The 24,124-nt window shown below is 39.8% G+C and overlaps 2 protein-coding genes and 1 pseudogene across 2 annotated transcripts in view; 1 reads left to right on the top strand and 2 right to left on the bottom strand.

Moving 5' to 3' along the window:
- The window catches only part of LOC139710428 (ciliogenesis-associated TTC17-interacting protein-like), a 58,683-nt gene extending 55,968 nt beyond the window's left edge, over positions 1–2,715 (top strand). The window contains exons 8-10 of the mRNA XM_071622344.1: positions 944–1,068; positions 1,675–1,840; positions 2,458–2,715. Coding sequence (XP_071478445.1) covers positions 944–1,068; positions 1,675–1,840; positions 2,458–2,715 — 549 coding nt within the window. The remainder of the gene's footprint in view (positions 1–943; positions 1,069–1,674; positions 1,841–2,457) is intronic.
- A 6,049-nt stretch (positions 2,716–8,764) lies between these two features.
- Positions 8,765–15,256, bottom strand: LOC139710432 (uncharacterized; annotated as a pseudogene).
- Positions 15,257–19,465: 4,209 nt separating this feature from the next.
- Positions 19,466–24,124, bottom strand: part of LOC139710431 (uncharacterized) — a 40,418-nt gene continuing 35,759 nt past the window's right edge. The window contains exons 7-8 of the mRNA XM_071622347.1: positions 20,568–20,798; positions 19,466–19,522 (exon numbers count right to left, since the gene is read on the bottom strand). Of these exons, the coding sequence (XP_071478448.1) occupies positions 19,466–19,522; positions 20,568–20,798 (288 nt within the window). The remainder of the gene's footprint in view (positions 19,523–20,567; positions 20,799–24,124) is intronic.

Here is a 24,124-nt window from a genome sequence, read left to right as displayed (position 1 = left end):
TGGCTTCTGTGCCTTTTATTTCAAGGTGTTTACCATATTAAAGCTACTGATGTACGGCACAAACCCTTCAAAAGGCTTATATAACATACATGTACAAACTTACTACCTTTCAATTCTTTATATTACTCTGACAGTTTTTCTCATTCAGGTGTTGTGGTTCTGGTCTCTGGTTCATGTCACACCTTCCAGCAAATACAGAATTTTTTTCCACTTATTGGAACTTGATCCCATGCTGTTGTCTCGTTCAAGCCCTTATGTGAAAAAAAATGAGACAAAGCCTCTCATAGCTTTTATAACATATGAAGAAATTGTGCTGAACTTATTACCATTATTGCATTGCTTCTTTTCATGTGCTTGTTAGACATGATATCATTTCTTGTTATTTTTTCCAACCAGTAAACACACAGGGTATACTATATTTATGGAAATGAAGTCTGTCCTATTTTAATAGTGAAATAAGATTTCCAACTTTCCACTTGCAGTATTTCTGATTGATCTGGATTTATTGGTCTATTCTCCTGTGCTGATTTGACCAGGGGGATTGAATCAGCATCATGCATTATTTTCTGTTTCAAATGTGGCAATAGGCGCAGTCAGACTGGCAAAAGATCAAGAAGTTTAAGATCGCGATCTTTAAGATCTCAAAGTTTTGCCAGTGTGACCGCAAACTTCCCACAAAACTTCTCGATCTGTTTGCGGGCGGTGTTTTTGAAGTGCAAGGCCATTGTCATGTACAGATGTGCATTGTTACGTCACAATCACTAGCCATCGGACGTTGCACTCTTTCTTGCACGCGTACCAATGGCCCAAACTTCGCGATCTGAAACTGTTCGATCGTTTGCAAGTCTGACCGCGCCTATAGAGTACAAAAATGAAAGACATGTGGATGCATATTCTGAGACGTGTCTTGATTTGCTTTCATCTCATTTTCTTGTGATGACAGAGGGGGCTGGATGACCGCACCCAGCGAGTCGGAGAGCAGGAGGTGACGGTCAAGGGCATCGAGAGGACAATTAACTCCTACGGCAGCGTACCGGACACGTGGCAGTCATACTTTCTCCCCGATGGGTAAGTCGTATCAGAATGCCATGTGACTACCCTGTGCCGAGACCTTTTCATTAAAGGGAATTTCTATCCTAAAATTATGTTGCTTTGTATATAGATAGAAATCTGAGAAGTAGTTCAAGGAAAATGTGAGGGGGAATCAAGAATGTTTAAGAAATCAAGTTTTACAAAAATTAAATGTGGCTATAATCTGCTCATTCGGTTGTTTGTGAGTAGCGAGGACTTCTGTATTTTCAGTAGATATACAAGTTATCATACATACAAGAATACACAATAAATTGTCATGACTGTGACTATGGGTTAGCTATAGGTTAGATATTAAGTACTTGCATACGTGTATGCAAGACATACTTTGGGTTTTTTACACAAAAAAAAATCAGCAGTGACAAAAACTCTCATTGAAAAATCCTTTAATTCACGTTGTGCGTACAGTTATTCAACCATCATACTTTACTAAACCACAACAGCATGCCGTATTTGCTGATGAACATTTGTGTATTAAAGCAAAAATGTTATAGGGATGAATCACTAATACCTAGTGCCTCCTCACATTATGCATAGTATTTCATCCATTTTACTCACTTCAGTCTCTGCTTCACCCCCAATTAGCCACCTGGCCAGTAGAGTGCATGTTGGCTCCCCCGTCACGATGCATCTACTCAGGATACCAGAGCCTCCACCGGTGGACGACAGGGAGGAGAAGCCATCGTTTCCAAGGAAACCCCTCAACTGGGAGGAGGACATGCAGTTGTATTCACAGTTCTTGGACAGGAAGGTGAGTCTGGAAACCTCACAGGAATATAATGGTTGAGGGTTTTGGTCTTAACCTTTACTTCTCCTCTCATGCAGTGTGTCTGCATTTTGCCCGATTTCTACTCTTCCTGAGGCAAAAAATCTATCCCTTGGGCATCACTCGAGAATAACAATCCATAGTTGGGTCTGCATATTATATATTCTCTACCTTTTTTCTTCTTTTTTTTTCCAAACAAAGTTAGAAGAAGCCCCAAGAAGAATAGTAATGATTTTTTAAGTACCGGTAAAGCTCATAGAATATTGTATCAAATATACCACATGTGTAGTTTGATACCATGGTGACATTTTGAAATACACATGTAGGGGCTCACAATAGAAAAGTAGAAATATGCTTCTTATACAGGACATTGAACTTCTAATTGCAGTAAAAGCCATAATCTTGGAGAGTTTGAGCTGTCAGAACTAGTGCATGTTTATGCACCCGCTGGGTTCTAACCAAAGCTAGAACAATAGACTCTGACATCTCTTTGGAACTTTATAAGTCGTGTTGTGAACTGAAGTACGACCAAAAGTTAATCTCATCCAATAGAAGAAATTTGGTAACACTTTGCTTATCCCCCTCCCCTTCCCGATCTCCAGGAGGAGTTGAAGGGTGACCACGCCACCTACATGAGGCATCACCCGGAGCTCAAGGCCCTCCTGGCAGACTTCCTCCAGTTCCTCCTCCTACGCAAGCCGGAGGACATCGTCTCCTTCGCCGCCGACTACTTCTCATCCTTCTCAGCTTCCACGAAGGCGGGCAGCGCCTACGCCACGGCCCAGGAGCCGCGCTTCACCCCCCGACCCACCTCGCCTTATAAGAAGCAGGGACCCTATAGCACCACCTCCACCCACTAGGCTCCGTGCAGCCAAGCCCCCTCCCCTTCCCCCTTCTTCCTGGACCCTCTTCCCTCACTCTGCCCTCCCCCCCCCCCCCCCCCCTCTCTGCAAGCACAAATATGCATCAGTTGTATAGCACATTGTAGATAGTAACATTTGCATTTTTCAGCCTGCATTTTCTCATGGTGTGTCCTTGTTTTTGGCCATTTGACGACCACAGAAGGGACGTGTAGCATTTCAAATCCCAAATGTGAAATCGGAGTGTAGGCGGACATGTCAACCACTGCGTCTTAGGTAATCACAGAAGAAGTCTGGAATGCCATATTGGCACGCTGGCATGTGTGTGGGGAAGAAATGAGCTCCAGCAACATTTCATTTGAGAAGCAGATGGGCATTATTTACATTGCTGCATTTCAACTGAGTTAATGCCCTTCTTGTTCTGAAAACACAAAACTGGTGTAGCACAGTGTGTTGTGCATTTCTTTTACATGTCTTGTCAGTAATACAAGCATGAGGAACAATATGATGGGTTGACTGCCCTTTAAAAGAATGAAAGAGTTTCAATGGACGTGTGTGGTTTGGGTTGTCTGTCTGCATGTCGTGATATATAGCATCATGACAAATATGAGTTTGCCAAGTATGCAAATGTGTAAAGGGATCGGCAACTTGTTTGAACCAGCACAGGAAACTAGTGCTACCCAAGGTACTTGCTAACATGGAAGGATTATTTAAGATCTCTGTTCTCCTTTGCTGTATGAGCAGTTACCAGTCATGACTGCAACTCTGACGTCCACTGAAACATTGCAAACTGTGGCTTTATACGATTGCATTTTTCTTGGAGAAACCTACTGGTGCAGTGGTTCAAGTTTCACCATTGTATTATGATGCTGTGAATTTATGTCCACATATATATCCCAATCTTTCAAATTAAAATAAGGTTGGCATTATAGCCTCTTTGATACCATACTGTAAAAGTGGATAATTTCATGCGAGTAATGTTTTGCGCTCAGCAGGGTAAGATGAGTTTCGCGGGTTTTTAATTCTTGAGAATCAAGACATGAACTACTGGAACGTATAGCAAGCAAAAACATCTGTGTGCTTTTATTTTCACGCTGGTGTCTGGTTGCATGAAATGCGCAAAAATTTCAACACCGCGAAAAATTTCCACTTTTACAGTACTTCTCCTATAGGACCAATGTAAGGCGAACTTAACAACAAGTTGCTAAAATAGTTGAGCTAACTCAAATAGATATGTAGTTCGCACGTAGTGCTGTGTGAAAGACTACCAGGGCTATTCCATGCCTTCCTTGGGCTGGACGTATGATATCTATATAATGCAGCTAGACTTAGAATAATAGCCCATCGATAGACTGAATGAAGCGGCTACTTTTCCTGTGTATACAACATGTATGCAAAGCAGTATTTCATAGTGTACATATGTAGATGGCACAAAGATTTGATATGTAGAGATTACAGAGTGGAATTATTAATATGATGTTGATGATGCATATACATGTATAGTGTATTCATAAGCTTGTACAGTGTGAAATAGAATGCCTTTATTCTGTGTCCATAAAGCCTCCCTCTTTCATCCTCCTCCTCCTCCTACACTTCTTTCTTCTCTCTCTCTCTTTCGCTCTTATTTTTTTATGTCAAACCGCTGCCCCACATGTGTATGATTCATGTGTTTACTCTGGTATTGTCCAGACGTACAATGTGTGTCTCGTACACACTAGTACGTCAAGATGGTACTGCATTCTAAAATCGGTATGAGACCTTTGAAGCATAATATGTTTTCCAGTTCACATTCTATCATTTTTAATCATGAGGGGGGGGGGGGGGGGAATGTGAAAGTAAGATGCAGGGGTGGATCCAGGAATTCCGTAAAGAGGGGGCGCGTTTACGAAATTAAAGGGGGGGCGCACGCACCCGTCCCCCTATTTTTTCTTTTTATTTCTTTTGTTTCAACAAAAAATAAAGTGGGGGGGGGGGCGTGCGCCGGTTGCGGTCCTCCGTGGATCCGCCCCTGAGATAACCATATGACCAAATGCATCATGAATGTGTGTTGGGAGGTCCTTTGAACTAAGGAGATGGATAGACCAAAGGGATGGTAAGCGATCCATTTTAGGAAGTTTTATGTGATTCAGACTATCTGAAGCTTGGTTGATAAAACTGCCAGAACTAGCTGCTCTGCCCAGAGAAATACTGTAGAACCAGAAACATTTGCAGCGTGAAGTTTTCGCGAATTGGAGCCGACAGCCTTTTTTGCGGCATGAAGCCTTTGTGAATTGCCACAGGCATTCAGTGCATTGTGTAGACAAACACCTTTGTACCTATTTTACTTTCATGAATCTTGGCTCCTCGTGAAATTTGTGAAAGTTTCATGCATGCAAACATTTCTGGTTTTACAGTGTTTATCAAGAATGTAACCCTTGATGAACCAATATCCAATAGCAGCACTCTGTGAAAACAGTCCAAAGCTGTTCTGGAGGAATGTGTGTCTTTCTGATAGAGTTTACACAGATCTTTATACTAAATACAGTCGACCCTGCATAAGTTGGTGCAGAAGTTGATTAATTCAAATAATAGTCGAATAAGTCAGAAGTCGATGGTGTGAGACCATTATTAAGGTATTAAGGTATTTGAGGTTTTACCCTTGTGTATCTGTTTCAGAGAAAGGGGAAAAAAGGGTATGGCCAAAAAAAAAAACTGTACAAGAGTTTGAAAGAGAGACAAGGGTGTGATTGGCAGTATATTGATGTGAAGTGTTAGAGGAGCAAGGTGGTTTATTCAAATCCAGGTGGGGCATTCTACAATTGAATATGCATTGTTCATAGTTGAATAGGAGATGGATATGAATAAATCTGTAACTGTAATAGAATGGACTCATAGATACCAAAGGAAGTAAATTTTGACTAGACTGCATGCTCTGTTGTATATTTCATGAGAGATTTGTTGTTGTTTTATGACAGGGAAAGTGAAAGAAGAAGGTGTGGACTCTGTGATCAGCATGTATTCACAAAGATGTAAATGCACATTGGTGTAGTGAGAGATGAGAGTATCCAATCAGATGTACATAAATGAGGCGGGACTGTCACATAAAAACCATAGTGGACAGGTAGTATTCAGTGTTAACCTGTAGTTCCAAGTATACTTAGGCAGGTGTCTATGGGAAATGCATGTTGTAGCAGAATCAGCTCATTCTCAACGAGTTAATAAGTAGTAAGTCATAAAAGACAACAATAATCCCCCTGGGTAATGTCCTGTGTTCCATGAATACTCTTTGTTTGAAAATAGTAGGGAGCAACTTTGTTTTCATGTTATAGATATCCGGATTGTAGTTCTGTTGATACAGAAGTAAATACAATTTTTTCTCCTCGTGGTCGTTGGAACAATTACTGGACAAAGTTTCATCTTTTCAGGTTATTGACAACTGCCAATTGTCAAGTCAGAATCATTGGAAGAAAAATTAATGAGAACGAAACATATTAAGGTAGGAAACACGAGTTATTAAGTCAAATCTTTTGATTTCATGTACTTTTGTTTTGTAAAACCGAAATCAATGATAGTGGCAGCAAGCATTAGCTTTGTGCAAATACAATGCAAAAATACTGCGAAGGCCTCCGTCTGTCCCATGCTCTTGAGTTTGTTTGAAAGAATTCGAAAGAGACGTTGGATACACATAGCATGTTTCTCATTCTCTTGATGTTAATGAGATGGAAATTCAGCTTTAGTCCTTTCTTCTTTGATGATGGTTTTGTATCCCTGCTGGTCTCTAATTCTTTGTCCAAATGTCACCCTTGGACAACACTTTGCGGAAAATTTGATGGGCAGTGATAGGGAATATTGTTGCCTCAGTGCAGTTGTCGTCTTGTTTTTTTCCTCTACAGACCTTTCAAACATGAGTTTACCTCACCCTGTAAGCTGCCAATGGTGTAAAATGTGCAGGGGTGAACAAAGCTAATGTATGACCTCTATGGTGCAAGTGTGTCACGCTCTGTGGTCATTTCATTGAGGATGCAGAAATGAAAAGTCTAGCAGGGAACATTGTGTTTGACTACCTTCAGGCTCTACTAACATAGGATTAAAAAAAAAAAATCTCAGACAGGGTTGCTCAGAATTGTGCCAGTTTTGGCTCTTGTGATTGTTTCAGTTGATTTATTTCTTTTGTGTATATGTGTGTGTGTGTTTGTGTGTGTATGTGTGTGTATGTGTGTTTGTGTGTCCCTCTCTCTCTCTCTCTCTTCAGCTTAGAAACTGTATCTTCCTACTGTAGAGCTGAAATAAACCCGACAGAATTTGCTCATCTTGTATTATACTTTGTCTCAGTGAGTGTCTTCTTTCAAGTGTTTGTGACAGTAAGAGATGAATGGGCTGCTTTGTCTTTTTTTTATCTCCTTTTTGTGTCAATATAATCTATATCCAACTGTCAAAAAAAGAGATGAACTTCAATAATCTTCCATTCGTCATATTAATCTACATGTAATTAGCAAAGATCTAATGCATCTGTCAATTATCCCAGCATACCAGTTCTTTTTAAACATATTTTGATTTCTCAAATCAACTAATGTTTCAAATAATATTTCCGCCGTTCAAAATTACCAACAACAAACACTCCCCTTCGAGGAATAGCATCTGTTGAGAACATTGTACCTCTCCAAACTATTAGTTATTTGATTATCGCAGATGTGCTATTTAATTCCCCTTTGCACCAGAGTGGTCGCATCTGATTGATTCACAATGAAGGTAAAGCAGAAATACACTTCTCGTCTGAATGCCGGAGGCTGAACCTTATTTAACCGTCCGCCCAGTGCCGATATCGAATTGGATAATGTAACTCCTGCATCTTTAAAGGGTTTAAGATCTTCCAAGATGGTCACCAAAATGGCTGCTAAAGAATTAAATTTCCATAATATTTCTTATAAATGGTGAAGATTGAAAACATTTGATTTTTAACCCTACTTTGAGGGAACTTAATCCAAATCAAGATGATGCAGCCCTGTTATCCTTAAATGTTTTGAGATATTCAAAATGGCTGCCAAAATCTGTAATTCCTCTACTAGGCATATACCATATGTCCCCCCCCCCCCCCTGCAAAAAAAAAAAAAAAGTATAGATACATATATGTATGTATTATATGCATAACCACTTAATGTAATGTGCTTATACAATGAATAAAGACCATCACACATACACACACGTTCTCATTACACATGTGAAGTACATATACACATACCCAGTAGCATAGAGACAAAAAGCAATACAAACTGTCCAAAATACACTGTATACTGTAAGTATATAGGCTTATAGCAAGAATGTGTTTGACTGGTAACTCTACTCGAATCTAAGTAGGAATAACACCAAATCTCAATGCGAAAAAAGCTTCATGTAGTAGTTAAGAGCTAACTCAACACAAAGTAATTTTGCTTTACAGTTCAAACTTTCAATTTACAATCTTAAGTATCTGTCAGTGTAGTTCACCTTCGGACTAAAAGGAAAGTGCTGCACAAAAGTCATTACACTTGTAGTGGATAATACCTTATTACGTTCTTCATTGACATGGTCATCATAACTAATATGTTCAATTCAGTTCAGTTTGGTTTATTTTATTTTTGAACGGAACCTGCTTCAGCCAATGCCTGTTCTTCAGCTGGTCCGTGCCTAATATCATGACATGACATTGAATGAATGTATCTACAAAGACAAACATCTGTATACATTTTTAGACTAGAAAAATAAAAATAAGCATGTCTCCAATGTAAAGACTGTTTAACTTTTCATTGATAAGGTTTATAGGCCTTAAGTCTGACACAGGTCCATGGCATACTACATCGAGAGCATTGTTGCTGAGCATAATAACCTGTTATTCTCTTTGGAAAAAAAAACACTATATTTTCCAGGTAATTTTGGTTATTTTGCTCAGCATATTATAATTCACCTGTACCCATATACTGACTTGTATTGTCTGTATACATTTATTTCACCAGGCTTCACTGGACTTTTATCCTCTATACTAGTCAGCAGCACAAGAGATGTATTTATCTGAGCCATCGTTTGGTCCATACAATCACACGACTTGTTGAAGTAAAAACTCGACCAGACTTTCCGACCGCAGTTTGCGCGGTACTTTGTACTGGTTAGCAGTGGTACTGGTGTTGGCCAGAATGTGGGCCTTCAGTGCCTCGAACGCTCCCGGTTTCACGATGTGAACTCGAGGGGGCGCAATGGCACCTTCCCAGCGCAGCCGTTCGTAGTCGCTATTGCGGTCACGCAGTTCCTGATCGAGCTGACAGTAAAATAATCAAATGGATTATGAAACAGCAAATCGATTAACTGAAGATGAAAGAAGAACAAAGTTAACATAGTGAATAGGCTACATGTATTCATTGACGAACTGTAAGTTCGCTAAGCATTTAACTGTTTGTCATTTTGTCAATCGATTGATTAATGATATAATCGAATGAATGATCTAATCGAATGGGTGGGTGATTGCTTGATTGATTGATTGATTGATTGATTATTAATTAACCGGACTGATGAATGAACAAATAAAATTGGTATTATTTGCTTAAGAGCCGTCGATCCTCCCCACGGACCTAGGAGGCAGGGATAGTGGCGGAACAGCATTTCTCTATGTCAGGCTATTTCTGAAAGAGAATTATGTGAAGTTCCGTATAGATAGAACTTTATAGTATCAAAATTTCCAAGCAGAATTTTCAAGATATCAACATTGGAGAGTTCAGAAGGAAACACTCCCATTTTGTTGACGAAAATGAAATTGAATGAAGAATAAGATGTGATTAATAGTAAGAAGCGTTTACTCAAAATTGTATTCGTGTCGTGCAGAATGCCCGTCCAGCAATTGAATAAAAGTGAGTATCCAATGTTTCCTGCCTAGTTGCTCCTTGACTTGAACTGTGTAATCGCTCTCTTTCATTAATATAATGTGGTCCACGTTTGCATTTCATTTTGCCAAGGGCGAGAATTCCATGAGAATCATTATTAGCTTTACGGTTTCAGAGGAGAAACTATTTGAAAGTAGTGCAGCGATGATGTTCGAATACCGTTCGTAAATTTGTCGGGGGGGGGGGGATCCACACTTGTGTTAAGCTTGGTCATGGTGTGTAAATAACTGAACTTTGACATTGATTAAACATGAAAAGGAGAACAAAAGTCGATGATAGAAAGACGGTAGGTGGATATTTACCATTGCCTTGTGTTCTTGTGTGATCTCTTCACACGACTCATTTCCAGATGGGAACTCTAACTCCATGAAGAGCAAGTAGTATGGCATAATTTCGTCCCTCTCATAGGCTGGATCAGAGAGAGAGAGAAAAAACAAACAAACAAACAAACAAACAAACAAACAAAAAGTTCAAAACTAAATAATGTCAAGCATTTCCAGAAACTCCTGACGAAAGAAGGAATACATCCGATACAAAGTTATGAGCAGATAACAACCTAGTGACACAAGGGGGAGGAGGAGATGGTAGAGAGAGGAGGGAGAAGGGAAAGGAAGGGGAGAGGAGAAAAGAGACGGAAGAGGGTAAAGGAAGAGTGGAGGGGTACATTTGAGGGAAAGGGATAGAGGAGTAGAAAGTGAATGGGAGACTGGGGGAAGAGGATCGAAGGGAAAGGAGCAGGGGACAGAGGAGGGGAGAAAGGGAATGGGAAGGGGATCTCGAAAGGGGAGGGAAGGGGAGAGAAGGGAGGGAAGGGGAGAGAAGGGAAGGGATGAGATCAGAAAGGGAAAGGGAGCAGGGAGGGGGCAGGGGGTGGGAATGGAGTCAATGAAAGAGGGAGAGAGGGAGGAGTGAAAGGGGAACTACCCATATTGATAACAGGAATGGTGTGCCTAGGAGAGAGTTCATGGACGCGGAGTAGAAACGGACCTTGTAAGACTTAATGTTTGGCAACGCCCCGGCGAAAGGCTGAGCGGTACCAACGTATAGAAGCAAAGAATTATTAGAGAAGGTAGCACACGCTCTCCTTCCACGCAGTCCATAGATGGCACCCAGCACAGGATGATGTCATCAATCACAGTTTACCCATCTTGACGAACGCTTAAGATGCGGCTGTCACTAATTTGTAGTTTTTTTAAACTCCAACTTTGAAAGCTATGCTTTGTTTTAGCATTCTACAATTATCACTCTTGGTTCTACTCATTAGGGCATCGTTGGAATCGTTATATTAGTGTCGGTGTAAAACTCCGTGTAGTGTGCGCATTCTCACCAGCACACGTTTCTGAGAGCAAGGTACTTTCGGCAGCGGCGAACTCAGTCAGTTTGACCCGGCCCGGCCAGCGATCCACGGCGGCCTGAACTGACTGGAGTGCGACGCCTTGGTCGATCTTCTCGTATCGCAAATTCAGCATCAGGCCCAGACTGAAAATGGCACAAAGTGAAAGTAAAATATGCACATGGTGATTACCTTTATAGCTCCGAGTAAATCTATTTACCTCCACTGAATAGACAATGATGTCATCGTTAATTAAGATCATTTAGACACTCATCATAACATGATTGGACACTCCAACCATGCAACTCTCTTATTCATATTGACAATATTACTACGATTACACATTGCCGGAATATGTCACTTGAATTAGGACATGATGGTTAAGATCCCAAGGAAGCTCTAATTAGTATCAACAACATCGAATTAAGCCTTAAAAACAGCATAGATTATAATCATAAACTATCGCAGCTATAATTTTATATGCTAGAGTAAGCTTGCGCTTAACATATCATCAAGAGTTTTAAAGAAATCAAGAAAGTATGCATGTAAATAGCATTATAATAGGGAGGTATAGCGCTATTTGTTCACAACGCAAAACAACTGAAGATCACTAATCTGGTATACACTAATGTGACAAATTTCTGCCTTGCGACGCGAACGCTACGACGACGCTGATTTGGATTTTTTTAATGATGTTCTATACACGCGCGAGACAGCTGTTTCCGTCGTCTTACGCGGGAGGCTGCGTCGTCTAGTTTTAGCGTTCGCGTCGCAGATCTAAAGCTCACTAGTTACAAAGGGAACGCAACTGTTCTCACTGACCGGTACAAGAACTGAAATGAAGGACAGTTGTCATGGAAACCAGTGACTCGAATGATGTCTCCCAATCTGTACCGATAAAGCCCGCAATCCTGGGTGATCACAACCTCGTACTCCTGGCCAATCTCGAGCTCGTCGAGGAACAGCGTTTCAGGCTGACTCTCATGACTGATTTAAGCAGAAAAAAAAAAAACCAACAACAAGCAAACTATATACACTCAATGTAGGTAGTCGTTATTCACGAGACAAGAAGCTTGATGTAAACTATACTAGGTTTTCGATTATCATTTTTTATGCATCAGCCTGTACGTTTATCATTCATTCCCCTTCAAGATTCCTATTTTCTCTTTTGTTTGCCTTTTTTACGGCTTTTGTAGCTCTGAATCAGTTTAAAGGTAAATATGGTGGAAATGTATGTCTCTTTATTTATCACTTTCTAAACATTCCATCAAAGTTGACAACAGGTCGTTGAATTTCTGTTCTAAAAATGCAAAAGCTCCAACATCCTCCCCCTCCGGTCCACCTCCATTGACATAGTATTTACTCAATGGTACGAATGAACTTTATTCGGATCATGCGCAAAGTGAACTCCGAACTGACTTATTCCGACAACATCTCTCGGAAGTGAAACATAGACAGCGAAACTATACTGCAGCCCGCATCCACACTTTCTCTACTTTAACTAAGACCGTTAGACAAGCGTTTCTTACTATCTGCTATATTTTTTTTTCACCTGCTTTGAGCCGAGCAACAGGTGGCACAAACTTACGTTTTCTGCAGCCTGATGAACTCGAAAAAGTTTGAAGTAGGATGGAAGAGCATCTCTGGTCGCTCGTCCCAATCCCAAATGGGGATCCCCATGATAAACCCCTCTGAACATCCGTAACCACTGGAAACCAAGGTGATACCTGGTAGGTGGTAGGTAGAGGGGATAAATCCAGGGAACACTGTATATGGATAATAATGCTATATGGGCTCTTAAACAAGCTATGCCGCCCAGTGGATACATCCCCGGATAGATGTACACTGTATTATGGAACACATCCGAGAGATTTTTGACAAATTCCTTTTAGATTTTGCCCATTGCTACCATCCCATTTTCTCTTTTTCCCCTTTTTTGACTCAGGTGTAATTCAGGACATACCTGCTATTACAATGGGTTCACGTCACGAGTTTGACACCCAAGAATCTAACAGCCCACGCGTCATACAGCCCATGAGTTCGACACTAAGCAAACAAGGGCCATGAGATCGACGCATCAAACCCATTTTGTAATGTCGAATTCAAGGGCTGTATGACTCGTGAACTGTGGATAAGTCATGGACATTTTTTTTCAATGTCGAACTCGTGGGCTGTATGACTCGTGGGTATTGGTTTCGTGGAAGACCCTACAATGCGGGCTTGGCAATGATTGCAGGGCCCCGTGGAAGAGCAGTCTGTCGGCCATCAGCGTTTCGAACGAATGGTTTGAAATGCTATGGGAGTAGGGTAGGGGAGGGTAGCTTATATACTACCCCGAGGTAGCATTTCGAATTCTGAGGCCAGAGTTCTCTGAGAATTAAAACCGTTGTTTACTCGAATATTATTCAGAAGCCAGCGTCGCAGTATCACCCCAGCCGAATGCATGCGAGGCGGACCAATGTTTTATTCCACACTAAAATCAAATTCTGCTTCCCGTCAAAAATGATACTGTCGTACTCCCTCAATTTCTTAGCTCTCGGTGGAATACAAAATATTTACATCATTTTTGCATTCTTGGCTGAAGTTACATTGAGAAAAGACCGGTATTGTTTTTGTTTTGTTTTGTTTTGTTTTTTACCTTGAACTTTTTATCTCTATCGCACTGTGTAAAGAATTGTGTATCTATTTTTACACATTCTTCCAAATCATCGCCACATGCCATGAATAGCTGATTTACTAGATGAAATTGCCGTTTGGGGCTTAAGGTTAGTCATAACCTTTAAGGATTAACGGATCTTTGACCTTTAAAAATTTGAAGCGCATAAGCACACTTATAACTGGGCCAGACAACAAATTCACTGAACAAATTTTCTTAAGTCGTGAAAACTATAAAAACATTTGGACGGGCCGGTCGGACAGACGGGCAGACAAAATTATGCCTGGGGCCGTCTTTTGAGATATAAAAACTGAGTGATTAATAGTTTGCCTATTGTATGCAAATGTGTCTCAGGGAAGCAGCATAAAGTAAAATAAGGGTAGGCCTATACGCAATGAGTGTTACCAACAGTGGACTCCCGTTATAACGAATTCCTCGGGACCGGCAATTTTCTGTCGTTATATCGAAATTTCGTTATAACCAAACAAAATAAATAAACAATAATAAAAAAAAAAAAAACATAGAGCCGATTGTGTTGCGGCCTGAATTTTTACTTCGTCGTAACCGGAATTTCGTTCAATAACCATGATATTGATAACCGTGTTCGTTATAACGGGAGTGCTCTGTAATATATCTGTCCGTATAGGTTTTTGTATAATGGATGACACAGTACCTCTCGAGTATTTCTCTCTTATTTTGGGCCAGATTCCAGTGTTGTCCGAAGATAGGATGACTCTGAACTTCGGCCACACCCTTGGCAAGATGTTGTCCAGTCCGACCACAAAATTTTGCCGTAATTCTAGCGCCCTCTGTCGGTCGCCTCCACGAAGTTCAGCTGTCAGTGCCGACCGTATGTCGTCCGGGAGATCGAGTTCCTCATGAATGGTTCCGAACTCGATGTCGTGGACGATGTTTTCCCACCACTTTGAGAGTTGTTTCATCATGCTCTCGAGCGTGCTCAGAAACAAGACGCAGATGGAATCGAGATTCCTGTCCCGCAGAGCAAACAGGAGATGGATGTAATTCGCTACCTCGTAGGAGTGGATGCGAAAACCTGCCGGAGGTGTGGTGTGATACAACCTTCTGATATCTCTTAATGTCAGGGCACTTTCGATAGACGCGCCATTTTTACCTCGAGAGACTACAGGGGCTACATAGTGATATAGTTGCTTCTGAATTATCCCCATATCAGGATTTGTCAGGTAAGCGATGGCGTAAAGAATATCCAGATAGCTCCCGAGTCTCCCTAGTCTATTCGTCCTAGGGATCAGCTTGGAGTGACCAGTCGTACCGGAAGTCCTGGCATAACTGGATTGGAATTTCCGGGTCATAATGTTTCTTTCGCCATTAATCTCCCTTTCAACGAAAGGACGGTAGTGCTCGTATGTTGTGAGTGGATGGCGAGCCCCGAACTCATCTCTGTCCTTGATGTCTCGAAGTCGGTATCGTCTGCCGTACTCCGTGTCGCCATTCTCAAGGAGAATGTGTCTGAGGATGCGATCCTGGGCTCGGCGAGGATTCTTCCAGTGCTTCTGCAGACGATACGAGGGCGGTCTTCCCTCTCAAGAACGCCGCAGTGGCCGATAGGAAGTGACGCAGAGTGGACTTTACCTTAAATTCACTTTCCTTGACCGTAGAAAGTACCCTGTTTCTGTATATTATCATTTTTCCGGACCTCCTGATTGCGTTCCCGCTATTCCGTGAGTTAATAGAATGATATTTCTGCAATAAATGCGATAGGATACGCCTCGCTTGATTCCATCGGGTAATCGCGTAAATCCAGGGGCTTTTGGAGGATGCTTAATGGAAGCTATGACGTCATTATGGATCATGGATACAATAAATTCTCCTTCCTTCGGTTTACACTCAGAGAAGTCGTAAAAAAAATTCAAGTACTGTTGAATGCCACGAGGCATGGTTGTACATCATTAAACTTAAAAGTGGTTTTTGATTGCAAAACCTTTAGGACGAATATCGGATATTGTCGTGTAATGAATAGAATATACAGACACTCGGATGACTTTCAATGAACTTATAGTTAAGTGAAACTGACAGAGCTCGGCTGGCATTTATGATGAATCCGATGTCATCGAAAGAATGTGAGAGTTATGAATTGAGAGTCATAACATGACTGCTGTTAATACCACCAGACAAATGAGATATCATGGATCTGACTATATACAAGAGTGCAATGAAACGTCTTCGCACAGAACGGGGCATCAAGTCCATCATGCACTTGTTGTTGTTGTTGATATGATATGGGAATTGCCGATCGTGTGAGTTGATGAGCTAGTGCTGTGAACGCAATGCATTGTGGGTGTATATTAACACGCTCCTCATCTACACAGTGTACTGCAATCAACATCCTGCCAATAGTTATTTGATGTAAACTGTCGGACAATCTCAGACAATGTTCATCGTTGACCCTCATTTTCCCGTTTCTTTAATCAGTAGGGATGAAATACATAAGTATATTCATTTTGTATTATAATTATTGTATATATATATATATATATATATATGCACATATGCATATACGCATTTACTTTATAAGTATATTATGAATATATGCATACATGTATGTATTTATACATATATATACATATATACTGTATATATATATATATATTCATAAATATACATGTATACATGTATATATATACACATACACATGTGTGTGTATGTGTGTGTGTGTGTTCATCTGTCTGTCTGTCTTTCTGCCTCTCGGTTTCTCTGCTGTGAAAATAATCGTATTGAATGTCTTAACCATTAGTGTGAATACGTGATGAAGTGTAGCAATTTCTATCTATCCGACAGAAATGTTGGCATCTTTATCAATGTACTTGATCATCTCCTGAAATCGATGCCGTTTTCAATGGCAAATCAATGTAACGCGAACGGTATGACTGCTTCCAACACATATTTGTGCTGCCTTTTCAATCAAGTATAAAACTTGTACGTTTCCCCAAATTTGTCAGAAGCGTTCACTATACCAATTTAACTATTCCTTTTTGTTCCTTCTCCTACATTGTTATTTCTTGTTCCACCGGAACAGTACGCAATCACATTTAATGCGGGTAATCCATACAAAGTAGAACAGATCAAACACAATTTGCTCCCGCCAACAAAGTTGGTTACTTGATTTAGGTGGTACGAGTCGTATAGTATTTGCTGTATATTCTGGGAAATTTCCTGCGAGAATTTTAGAAGATGTTGAGAAGGTCGTGATAAAAAAACAACAGAAGTGAAAATGAAATTGACTCTGAGTCTCTGGAGAGAGAGCGTACGGTGACATTTTACTTGTATCTTTGCCCGCAACCCCTATATGCAGGCGACCTGGATATTATCTGGTAGGGAGATTCTGGACATGTGTTTGTATTTCAAAGCAAAGTTATGCGAAGAAATGGAATTCCAACTGCGACCATCGACCATTTTGCAAATAAGAACAACAACGTCACTTTCTCGCTGTATTGTAAAAAAAAAAAAAAGGTTTAACTCTCCTCTTTACATATTCAATTCAGATTGGCACCGAAAAAAGTGGGTAAATTCAATTACGTCCTGTTGGCTTTAGACTCATGGTGCTGTTTCAGGTTTGCCGCCCCCCGTATTCTTTTGAAGATTGCAGGAAATAATCACTGAAAGCATGCCAAGCAGGGTGAAGTTACGAAGTGATTTCTCGTCTCGAAGAATAGATTATTACCATATTGTATCTTTATTCATTAAAAGATATGTCTGCTCTGGTGTTTTATCTTTCTGAACATCTTGTTTTTTCTTATCTGAATATCTTGAATACAGAATAATACATGCCAGTTCCTAATAATCATTCCCTTTTAATCACGGGTAGAAATAATTCAAGGTGGGTCTTGATAACCCGGCATGCAAGTAGGGTATAGTGACGCAACCTTATATGCAGTTTTTTCTTATTAATTCATTTTATACTATAACACCAAATACACATGCGTCATCCCTCCACGACAACAACAACAACAACAACAACAACAACAACAACAACAACAACAACAAACAATTTGCTAACAAGGGAGAAATAATATGAAACGACAAAAAGTAAAAAAAACACGACTTGATCTTTGATGAACAGAGTGAAGCAAATAAAAGATTATTAGAACTTCAGCAAAACTATACCTAATTTGAGAAAGTTATGGAGTAACTACGCGCTTGAAATATTTCAGCACAATGATAGTGATCAAAATCATATAGCATGCAAATTAGCTGATGTGATCATAACATCGCCCAGTAAGTCTCCATTGACCCATACGTTCATATCTTCATTAGATAGCTATAGTGAAAATAAACTCTTCAAAGAAAAATCCAAATATCTTTCACATCAAATGATTTGATGAATAATTAAGCAATGATGTCTATTGAAGGGAGAGGCATATACTTCCTAGATTATCGACGAAAAAGCTTGATCGAGATGATTTTGTGGGCTGCAGATGACTTCGCTGCCCTATCTGACAACATTAAATATTGCAACCTTTAATGAATTTTCGTAGATCAAGTTTCAATTGTTTTGTTGTTCATGCCCCATGATTATGAAACTGCAACCATTGTGTTTGCTTAATTTTTCTTGATCACAATACGAACACGGTGTGAAATTTTTATTCGAACTGGAGAGCACCGCTCTTTTTTTTTTTTTTAATTGATAAGAGGATTAGATGCGGAAAAATAAAGTGCACTACTAAGCATCATGGTCCCTCATTTACGTCATCATTTACAAAAGGTATCTTAACACAAAGGAATTCCTGTTCGGACGTAAACGAAAAAAAAAAACCCGAGAAGGTTTAGACATAAAGATAAAGAGAGAGAGAGAGCGAGGGGGAAATGTACAAAGAGAAAAAGCGATATGATACAAGGAGAAATCGATTTTTTTAAAAAAGCTACGAAGATGTGAAACATGCAATTGCATGAATACACTTACACTAACCCATTTTCGTGAATTCAAATACATTGAATGTTTTCCCCCTCTGTAAATTCATTTGCACACTGTCATGAGACAACTTGCTCGTAGTTCCATTTCAGATCAATGCACACACATTAAAGCGGGTTGACACACCAAACATAAACATACATTTTCATACCCAGGCAACCTAAAGAAGGCGGACCTTAAATCGCCCTTTATGTGATAGCGTGCAAAACATGTATTGGAAGCAAACAGTTCACACGAATATGTATTTTTTTTCCGAATGGTCCATAGGAGGTTACAAGCTTTTAAATCCTAAAATATCGCCATTCCGAGGTTTGAATAGTTTTCATGTATGCATACAAACATGAAATATTGATGCACCGTCATGTCACGTGACAGTAGGTCCTACTGACATGGCTAGACACGCATTAGTTTTGATGATTTCAGCGGGGTTATTATTATTTTTTAAATCAAACACACTTCTTGCGGTGGTGCTAACGTTTACAATAATACTAACTCCTCTCGTTTTAGATGAAATATGACAAAAGTTCTCAGTACCAAATGCAATTTTTATAATAGCATGACACATTTCTTCCATCTTCTTTCAAATAACACTGAGTTTTGCATATTCTACGACATTTCTTCAGCTTGAGTAAATTCTGAAGTTACGTTGAAGATGAAAGGTGTGGTAATAATCGTGTGTACATTGCTCGCATTTGTGTTCTGTGGCATTGACAGTGTATGGTTATTAAATCAACAACAGCAACGAAACAAGAATATTGGAAATCTACTTTAGATGTTAACACACTTTGTGACTAGCGAATTGCTGCCTTTGGCAGTACTTTAACGAATCTTTGCATTATACATGGGGGAGGGAGGCATATGGCACTGTTATTAGTCATGAAGGCTCACACAAGGGAGCAGCCGTAATGCGCACGCGTTTAACCACGTCAGAATACAAACGCGCACGATCTATAAAAGCCACCAAAATGTGACCACATTTTCCACTACAGATACACAACAAAACAACATGAGAAAAATAAAACTTACTAATGGTTCCAATACTGTTAAATGCGGGCCTCTACTACATCTAGGACTATAATATGGTTTTGTCTGAACGGAAATTAATGCTATACAACTCCAACACAACATTTTTCAGATGTTCATCCTCAACCCGATCCTCAATTCCTTGTAACACAAATACACACGCGCACACATGCAGGTAATAAAGACACACTCATAGTCATACTGACACACCATAAGCTCTACACACCCAGTCATTACCTTTATGAGGGTAATAATTTGTTGCTCCTTTCAAAAGGGACTGTCTGCCAGTAAAATTTTTCTTAGATCAAATTTTAACAGATATCAGGCATATTTTGGCAAGGGTCCTCGCAGTGAATAACTTGGAACATAAACCAGTTCTGCTTCGTGGTGAGGACTATAGAATGCACATTGGTTTCCATTTTCCGCTCATTGCAAAAATGAGGCATACATTTCGGACGCTGAAAACAGAAGGCATCTTTCTTGAAATGACGTTCTCTTACTGAACATAACAATCAATTGTAGGAATTTCATACTCAGTTTTGTTCAGAGAATTACGTTATAAGATGTGCTTGCATCTATAACGTCAATTTTACATTCTTTTCCATAGAAAATGTCTCCCTTAGTATCTCTATTAAATAAATGTAAGTCATCTCATAGTGAATACTTTTTATTCCATCTGTTGTTCACCGTTGAATTTATTGTAGTTCAGTGAATATGACCAGGCTTCAAATCACCTGCCGGCTGCAGTTGTGCCTCTCATAGGCACAGCAGTTTGTATCCATATCTTTCGGAGGAAACAAACAGCCTTTGGTCTTGTGGTTACCTTCCTATAAACCATTCATGTTTGCTTGGCGACTGCGTAAAACAGAACAACCATAGTTCAGTTCCATTCATTACCTTAGCAGACATCAAGATGATAGATATCAATACTTAGAAACGTCATTCGCACATTCCGACATAGGATTCATGCAGAAGTTACACCGAATGATTGATATTTCTGCTTACCAGTGGACTTGGCACCTCGTATTCTATCGGTACAGACAGTCCTTTGACCTTGTGTCCGATCACCTCCGCCGATACGATAAACTGCTCGTCTGGATCGATAGCGGTTTCTTTCTCACTCTTTCGAGGAACGAATAGTTTGCTGTTCTTCAGTGCTGTGAATCGCATCCGTACGTCTTTGTGAGCAGCAACATTCCTTGTTAACAGCTCCGGAGGGAGTGAGATAGTCACGCCCTGGAAGGGGGGGGGGGTCAGAAAACGGGTATGTAATTGATTGTGGTATGGGTTTAATCAATGTCATCACCCCTTCGTTATTTTCATCCTCTTCTAGTATTATGATTGATGATTGGTGAGGAGAAGCAGTGTCATAAAACTTTTGGAGGACTTAATGAAATAGAGACGTACCAACCGCGGAGGCAGACTATAACATGTTAATAATATGCAGTTCGGGAAATCACGATAAAAATTTTGAACAGGTGAATGTATAAAAGTGCTGTGACACCCCTAGACACAGGCGCACTGATCCATTCACTCCTAACTGAATTGGTCTTGACATAATGCTCCTACTTTTAGCTATGACGTGCAGCCAAGAATTTTCCGCTGCTGTTGAGAACAAAGAGGATCAGTGGTGCCCATCTAAAAGTTCGCCATAAGGCGTGCTCTGTGTCACAGGACCCTCCTGTGCTAACAAAAGATACTGTACCCTACTTGTAATGTACCAGGTAGGAGCGGTATGCAGCCTGAAACGGACGACAAAGACACGAACGAAAACGAAAACCCGCTATAAGGTTAGTAAAGTGGGGAAAGCCAATAATGATAAGAACTAAGGAATGGATAATAATATGTCAGACGTGTTTTCCTGTAGAATGTACTTTCTTTTTTTTTTTACTAAAAAAAGAAGGTGAAGATGCACAGTCATTGATACAATCTACACTACGATGTACTCGAATGATCACTTAAGAGAGGAAGTTTTCCCTAGCAATTTTGTAGATAAAACGAATGCAGAAATATTCTTACGGTTAAAATCTTTATTCTTTTAAATTTTCAGTTAATGTAAAAAATGCGTATTCCTTGACCATTTATACTCGATGATTATGTTAAGACGTATGATAATTATCCATGCCTTATGGAGTAACTAGGTCAATTGCTCTTCCGATGTCTTAAAAAAAAACCCACACATTTTTATTCTATCTCTTTTATCTATTTATTTTTTTTTTTGGGGGGGGGGGGTAAAGTTCAGAGAGGACGGGACATGAAATTTCATCAGAACTTTAAACGTTTATGTATACTTTCATCGATTTGTCCGATTTCTTGCAACCCTCAAAGAGTGTTTTACTAATCTTTCTATACTTACTGTATATATATATATATATATATATATATATATTTATGTGTGTGTGTGTGTGTGTGTGTGTGTGTGTGTGTGTATTTATGGATTGATGTATGAGACAGATACAATACTCGGGTTGAGGGCAGCATTCTGTGCAATGTACACTTCTGTATTTCTGTGCACCTTAAACGTAATGTTATAGAATCTGCTTGTTTTCTCGCTTTTTTTTTTACATGTATTAATTTACTGTGTCTTATGGCATGGAGAACAATTCATTCACAGTGATCTGTGTTCGTCATACAGGCAAAAATCTTTCAGTAATTTTCATCTCAATCCATTGACCTGATTTTTATCATGGAAAAAAATGCAATGCCCTCTTGTCCAAGACAAATGGTGCGAGTGACGTCATGTTCCTGTAATCGGAAATGCAGCCTCATTAAAGCACTCAGTAATGAGGTTATTGCTCGGGGCTATATGGCGCAATCAAGAGTCAACTAACAGCGAGTGCCATTAATCCAAATTGCAGTTGAGTCCTTTAAGATGGGGATGCGTCGTTGAGACGCAAGATATTAAAAGGCAGTCAGCTGCCTTAAGGGATCACTATACTTGAGTGGAAGGAATGAGAATGGAGATCGTATATAGTATCGTCAAATTGTCTATATAGGAGCAATTACAAGTAGCATTCTTTAACCACGTTGTTGTTGCTTCTGCAAATCCGATTAAAGGAACTATGCGATAAAAATGCATACATGTTGACTTGTATGTTGATTAATAATATCTTGATCCCCACTTTTTTTATCAAAAGACTATCTAAACAGATGGCATATAATCTTCATCATGACTGTTCTACTATTTTTCTTCAGATTACTTGGATACAAGCACCAAAAGCCTTCCAAAACAACAATTCTGTCAGGGACATCATCTGTCAGTCACTGGTGACATACTAATTTGATTAATAAAAGACATTGGAATCAATACACCTCCTTTGATAGACTCAGCGTCCTTGCGTTTTTCTCTGTAGGGCCTACATTGTCTCTTGTCAGTTTGATAGTGATATCAGCAACGTGGAAACATGCTATACACTTATGCTCAGTCTAAGGGAAGGTGCACTCCAATGTCTCTAGTGTTTATCACATTAGTACCTGAGCAATGATTGACAGATGATGACATTGGCAGAATCTTGGTATGAAAAATTTTGGGGGTGTATCCAAGAAATCTGAAGAAACAATCTCATCAAAATCATTATAATATATGATATTTTATATGATTACATTGGTGTTGTTGTGGGTATCATGAATAAACACAAGTCAACATGCATTTGCATTACAAAGGTCCTTTAAATGTTTGTGGCGTCTCTGTGTTTAACTTTATTACTAAACATTTCATTTAGCTTTGTAGATGTATAAGCTACATTCTCTGCACCTTCAGCATGATGCTGTTGTTGATGGTCTTTTTTTATCAACAAGCAGCAGACCTATCAATCACTAATTAGCCTCCAAACAAAGGATCTGCAAGTAAACAATGTCTGAACGTATGATGACGTCCCTTAAGTTTACGTTTTTATAATCTACATAAAACCTTTTATCGCGTTACATATCCTGACCAACAAAACAAAGCTCTCAAAGTTGATAGCTGCCTAAAACTGAAGTGTCACAAAAGTAGGTCAATGACATTAACAAGATGATTTCCCCTGACATTAGCTGTACCTAAATACAACTAAAGGAATAGAATAAGTGTATACTGTTTTCGCTTCTCTTTAAAACAAATCCGCAACATCAATAAGAAACACACACACACACACACACACACACACACACACACACACACAAAGATAGATGGACCGAACTAAAATCCTGTATCGAGCGTCTAAGCTTTTAAACGAGTTTGCCGATGACATATCCAAGAATCAAACGTGAGGCGACAGCCGCTCGTTAAAGAACTGTTGTAAAAAAGGCGGTTGGTCAACTACTAGCTGTTATCATTTCAATTTGTAAGAGATGATCATTCAAGGACTGTCTGGGAGAGAAAATAGAAATTTAAAGGCATTCAATAAATTCCAATTCTTACGTCGTACTCGACGAGTTCACGCGGCCCAAAGACCGAGTTTTTCCCCCATAACAGGTTTCGCTTCGATAGGCTCAAGCAGAATGATAGATAGTACCGTACATCAACGACCGACAACTATCCAACGATCAATAATTGGCGTCGTATATCTAGAGCTGTGTCAGTC

This window comes from Diadema antillarum, unplaced genomic scaffold (genome assembly GCF_040938485.1).
Source record: "Diadema antillarum isolate AM-2024a unplaced genomic scaffold, OU_Dant_1.0 seq00001533_RagTag, whole genome shotgun sequence".
NCBI classification, from domain to species: Eukaryota; Metazoa; Echinodermata; class Echinoidea; order Diadematoida; family Diadematidae; genus Diadema; species Diadema antillarum.
Note: the sequence above shows the minus strand (reverse complement) of the source record. Positions and strands in the feature narration are given on the sequence as shown.